Source organism: Orycteropus afer, unplaced genomic scaffold (genome assembly GCF_000298275.1).
Source record: "Orycteropus afer afer isolate SDZICR_OR568_19922 unplaced genomic scaffold, OryAfe1.0 scaffold00026, whole genome shotgun sequence".
Lineage (NCBI taxonomy): Eukaryota > Metazoa > Chordata > Mammalia > Tubulidentata > Orycteropodidae > Orycteropus > Orycteropus afer.
The window spans coordinates 15804008-15810422 of NW_006921613.1; the positions used below are offsets into that span (position 1 = coordinate 15804008).

At 36.3% G+C, this 6415-nt stretch overlaps 1 protein-coding gene and 1 non-coding gene across 2 annotated transcripts in view; one reads left to right on the plus strand and one right to left on the minus strand.

Annotated features, from left to right (window-relative positions):
• Nucleotides 1-443: 443 nt before the first annotated feature.
• Nucleotides 444-6415, minus strand: part of TRIM69 (tripartite motif containing 69) — a 14041-nt gene continuing 8069 nt past the window's right edge. The window contains exon 6 of the mRNA XM_007935231.2: nucleotides 444-982. Coding sequence (XP_007933422.1) covers nucleotides 444-982 — 539 coding nt within the window. The remainder of the gene's footprint in view (nucleotides 983-6415) is intronic.
• LOC122152288 lies at nucleotides 1480-1587 on the plus strand. Its single transcript, XR_006164501.1, has one exon. It is a non-coding gene; the product is annotated as a U6 spliceosomal RNA (small nuclear RNA).

Here is a 6415-nt window from a genome sequence, read left to right on the forward strand (position 1 = left end):
TTTTCTGTAAAGCCCTAGATCAGTTTTTCAAAAGCACATTAACAAGTTCTAGAAAATAAATGAGATGCAAAACTTACATGAAGAGAATAAATAGGAAGAAGAGTACACGTGGATAATCATCTACTACAAGTCATTATTCTGAAAACGAATGACAGCATAGAATTTCTGAGCATATTTGAAAAGAGTTTCTGAGCTTCACAAACTCAAGCTGCAGTTTCCTCCAGTAACAATAGTATGATCACACTCCTGTGTCATAGAAGATCTAAGAGAATTACAATGACATCTTGAAAGGCTCTAGTGAAATCTGTTGAAGACACTGGGAATGGAATTCAATTTCTATTCGTTATTCATCATTCTCCATAAATTAAGAAACTAGTGAGACTGATAAACTATTTCAATACCTTCTTTAATAACACACTGAATTGTTATAACAGCATGACAAATTACTGTGGGTGTAAGATCTGCAATGGTTCTTTATTCTCTCCACCATCATTCAGGCAGGGGCAGAAGTAGGGATATAGTTTCTCAAGGAAAGTGCTACTGAAGGTGTAAATGTGGGTCATGGATTTAGCATTGTAAAAGGACACCTGCCCTCCTTCATAATCCAGGTATATGCCCACTTTGTTGAGGTTAGTCGGTTTCAGACTGCAAGAAGGCAAATCCAGAGCTTTTAGATCAGTTTGGTTCCTTAGTCTTAAAAGCCAGAATCCTTGTTCAGGAGTTAGAGGGCAACTGCCCTTTCGAATAATGGATTCTCTGACAACTCCAACTGTCCATTTTGTCTTCTTTGCCACTTCTACTTCCCAGTACCACTTTCCAGATGTGAAGCCTTTTGAGCCCAGCACAGCTACACTTGAGTCAAACCGCTCTGGATCATCGGGCATTACTTGCTTAATGTCACCATGCCACACACTTGTTCGATTTTTAGAGAGCACCAAATTTGGGTGAGCTGTTTTAGGGTCCAGAGTTAATGCAGATAGGCCTAGTACAAAAATAAGAGAAAGCAGGGATGGGAGAAAAGGGTTGAATGTAACTTCCCATAATAAAAGACATATATTTACATAGACACCAGTGTTATATGCCTATATACATACGCTTTTAGATTGTCAGGAGGCAATTACTTATATCCTTTATATTGTTTTTATTAGCTAATTTGTTAAATTTTCGACATTTTATTTTGTGGTAAAAATCAGACTTTACTCTCACGCAAACAATACAGATTGTGTAAATCTGTTCTAATAAATGTAAGAAAATACCGAAGTGGTAAAGATTAGGTAAGATTGTCCTAAGAAAGTGTTCTAAGGATATCTTAACATATATGAGATATATTTGGAATACTTTAGACAAGCAGGCAAAAAGATAATGTAGGAATGAAGGTAAGAGTTTAACTATTAGAGACAGATAAGATTGAGCTAACTGTTAAGATGTTTAGAGAACAGTGGTCTGAGTTTATATTTGGTTTAAAAGATAATTGGACTTGTGCTCACTTTGGCAGCATGTATACTGAAAATTAGAACGATACAGAGAAGATTAGTGTGGCCCCTGCGCAAGGATGGCATACAAATTCATGAAGTGTTCCATATTTTTAGAAAAAGGACAAATTTTCTTAGCAAAGAATATATATATTGTTTTCAAACTGTAAATAATAAAACAATGACAAATCTAAAAAAAAAAATAGATAATGGGACTTGCAGAAACTGTTGAATTAGTAAATCTTTTACTAGTATTAGGGAAAAAAAAGGGAAATTCACTACAAATCCTACAGTCATTATGAAGATAATAAAGGAATATTATTAACAACTTTATGCCAATAATTTTCATAACTTAGATGAAACAAATTCCTTGAAAGACACAAACTACCAAAGCTCACTTAATAAGAAATCTCTATGGAAGTAGATTGCCCAGTCTTCCTTCTGAGGAGTGGCTGGTGGGTTGGAACCGCCAGCCTTCTGGTTAGCAGTCAAAGTGCCTTAGGCATTACACCAACAGAACTTCTTAACAAGAAATGGATAAACTAAATAGCCCTATATCTATTAAAAGAAATTGAATTCATAGTTAAACTCCAGGCCCAGATGGCTTCATTGGTGAATTTTACTAAATATTTAAGAAAGAAATAATACCAATTTTATACAAACTCTCCCAGAAGATATAAGGGGAGGGATTTATTAGGTCAATATTAACCCTGATACAAAACCAGAAAATGATATTACAAGAAAAGAAAACTCCAAATGAATATCCCCTATGAACATAGACACAAAAAATCATCCAAAATGTTAGAGAATCCAACCAAATAGACTATATAAGGAAATTATAAATCAATGCAAAGTGGGATTTATCCTAAGAATGCAAGAGTAGTTTAACATTTTTAAATCGGTGGAAATTCACCATTTTGACACAAAATAAACAAACAAAAACCTGTATGATCATCCTAATATATGCAGGAGAAGCATTTGACAAACTTAAATACCTATTTGTAATATATATACACACACATATATATATATATGTATAGATAGATATATATATGCAGAAAACTAAAACTAGAAGAAATTTTCCCAGTCTGATAAAGGCCATCTATGAAAAGCCTATAGCTAACAGTATACCAAGAACCAAACTCACTGCTGTCCTTTCTCCCCTGTTTGATAGCAAGATTTAGTAACAAGATGTCTATTCTAACCACTTCTACTCAATATAGTACTGGAGGTCCTATTCAGTGGAATAAAGGAAGTAAAAGAAATAAAAGCCTACCCACTAGAAGGGAATAGATAAAACTGTTCTTATTTACATATGATATGATCATCTACGAGGACCTCTGGTGGTGCAGTGGTTGAAGCATTCAGCTGCTAACCAAAAGGTTGGCAGTTTGAACCCGCCAGCCACACTGTGGAAGAAAGATGAACCAGTCTGCTTTCGTATATAGTTATAGCCTTGGAAACCCTTTGAGGCAGTTCTACTCTGTCATATATAGGTCATTGTGAGTCAGAATCAACTTGATGGCAGTGAGTTTGGATTTTTGGTTTGATGATCATCTACATAGAAAAATCCTAAGGAATCTACAAAATAGCTCATACAGTTAGTTAATCTGGAAAGCTATTGGATACAAAGGCCATATACAAAAATTGATTATATTCTAGGGAGTAGCAATGAACAATTGGAAATTAAATTTTTTTTAATATAATTTACAATATTATAAAAAAAATATGAAATACTTAGGGATAAACTTAACAAAAATGTATGTAAGACCTGTACATACAAAACATTGCTGAGATAATTTAATGAACATAAGTCGCTATGAGTCGGGGCCGACTCAACGGCACATAACAACAACAACATAAGTAAATGGAGAAATACCATGTCCATGAATCAGAAGACTCTTAATATTAAGATGTCAGTTCTCTACAAGTTAACCTATAGAATCAATGCAATCCCAATCAAAATGCCAGAAGGATTTTTAACAGAAATTGACAAGCTGATTCAAAACTGTATATAGAAATGCAATGGCCCTAGAATAGCCAAAATAATTATGAAAAAAGAAAAAAAAATTTAGAGGAATCATGCTACCAGATTTCAAGATTTACTATAAAGCTGCAGTAATCAAGACAGTGTGTTATTGGCATAAGAATAGACAGATGAATAGGTCATTGGAACAGAATAGAGAATCCATAGACTCCCAGTTGATTTTTGACAAAAATGCCAACGTATTTCATTTTAATTGGCAAAATTATGATCTTTTAAACAAATAATGTTGGAACGATTAGATACTGTGGTAGTTCAGTTTGTGTGTCAACTTGGCTGGGCCTGGTTGAGTGGCTGGGCGGTTGGATGTAGTATTCCCCATGATGAGACTGGTAATCAACTCCATGGTGGAATCTACTGTGAACAGCTGAGTAGCTGCCTCAGGGAATGCGGTGTGCTTCCTGTATATAAGCAGAAGCCTTGGGGAGTGGTCTCTAGCTTATGGCACACTTGGACTCTGCATGTAGCCATGTCATTGTTCAGCAGCCTGCCAGGATCTGCCGACCTTGGAACTTAAATGGACTTAAATTAATGGCCTGCCCATGTGGTTTGATAACATCAGGACTGTGCCTTTTTATTTGCCGACCTTGGGTTTGTCAACCTCAGCAGCTAACAGCTGTCTGAGTGAAGAAACACCTCTAGTTCCAATGGGCCGGGAGCAGGAGGCGGAGCTTGATCCCAGTGTTGAGGGGCTTTCACCCAGCCCCTAGAGCCTGGCACTTTGAACTTGGACTTAAAGCCTCCAAACTGTAAGAGAATAAACTCTTGTTTGTTAAGGCCATCCCATTTGTGGTATATTCCTGTCAGAGCGGCACTAGGTAACCAGAACAAATACCCATATCCAGAAATTACCTTGATCTTTACCTCATGCCATATATAAAAATTAAATGCAAATGGATTGTAGGCTTAGAGATAAGAGCTATAACAATAAAACTTCCAGAAAAAGTATAAGAAACGAATACTTGAGACCTTGGCTAGGGAAAGATTTTATAGGATATAAAAAGAATCATGAAAGAAAAAATGGTAAATTGTACTCTTTCAAAATTAAAACTTTTTGCTCTTTGAAAAAGCCTGTTAAAGAAAATAAAAAGGCCAGCCACAGACTGAGAGAAAATACTTTTAAAACATATATATTGTAAAGGATTAGATTAGTATCCTTTGTTGTTGTCATTGTTATGTGCCATCGAGTCAGACCTGGATCCGACTCACAGCGACCCCTCCTTGGGTTTCCAAGGCAGTATTACTACAGAAGTAGATTGCCCAACCTTCCTTCTGAGGAGTGGCTGGTGGATTTGAACTGCCAGTCTTCTGGTTAGCAGTCAAGTGCCTTAGGCACTATACTACCAGAGCTCCTAGTATCCTTTACAACATATTAATAGTAGTTTTTTAAAAGCTCAATAAAAAAGATGGGCAAAAGATTGAAGACATGTAACCAAAAAAGATATACGAATGGCAACTAAGCATATGAAAAGATGCTCAACATCATTAGTCATTAAAACCCAAAACCAAACTCACTGCTGTCCAGTTGAATCCAAATCATAGCAACCCCTCCTGGGTTTTCAAGGTGGTATCACTACAGAAGTAGACTGCCCAACCTTCCCTCTGAGAAGTGGCTGGTGAGTTTGAACCTCCAGCCTTCTGGTTAGCAGTCAAATGCCTTAGGCACTACACTACCAGAGCTCCTAATTAGAGAAATAGTACTTCTACTTTATAAAAATAATTTGGTAGTTTCTTATAAAATTAAATATCCACTTAGCACAAAACCCAGTAATCCCATAACTAAATATTTATCCCCCCAAAAAATGAAAACACAAAATTTGTTAACAAATGATCAGGCAACTTTATTCGTAATAGCCTGCAACTATAAACAACCCAGTGTCCATCAGCTGCCAGTGAGCATTTTTGAGAACAATTCCAATTTGCTTAGTTATTCCCCAGTTGACTGACAATGGGTTGTTTATAGTTGTGGGCTATTATGAATAAAGTTTTATTACTCACCAGTAAAAAAAGAATGACTACCAGTCACTGCTCAGAAGGAAGGTTGGGCAATCTACTTCCATAGTGATACCGCCTCAGAAACCCAGGGTGGGTCTCTATGAGTTGGACCTGTCTCTATGGCAGTGTGTTTGGTTTGGTTTATTTATACAGAATTTCAGAAAAGATGTAACTAAATGAAATAAAGCAGATTAGCACTTACTAGGTATTGGCTGCAAAGAGGGCATGAAAGAATTTTGGGGGGTGATAGAAATATTCTATATCTTGATTATGAAGATGTTTACATAAGTTTATACATCTGTCAAAACTCATCAAATTGTACACTTAATATTGGCGAATTTTTAGTGTGTTACACTTCAGTGAAGGAGCACTGGTGGCACACTGGTTAAGTGCTTGGCTACTAATCAAAAGGTTCGTGATTCAAACCCAACAGCCACCCCATGGGAGAAAAATGCTGCAGTCTGCTTCCAACGTGATTACAGCCTTGGAAACCCTATAGGGCAGTTCTACTTTGTCCTATAGGGTCTCTATGAGTTGGACTTGACTTGATGGCAATGAGTTTGGCTTGGTTTTGGACACCTCAGTGTCAATTATTTTGGGGAAAAAGTGTTAGAAAGGATATAGATTTTGAGGTTTTCATTAAATCAGTAGCTGCAAACAATAATAATGGTAATAAATCTATATGAATTCTATAAATAACTTTATTTGAAACTTAATTCTACAAAGATCTTTACTTAAAACTTTAACATTTTTGAAATGCCACTTGTGTTCTTTTGTCCTGCTCAGTCCTTGGGTATTTACAAGAACATGAAAATTTAATGTTCTTATTGTTGTTGTTATGTGCCGTCGAGTCAGCCCTGACTCATAGCGACCCCTCCTTGGGTTTCCGAGGCAGTATCACTAC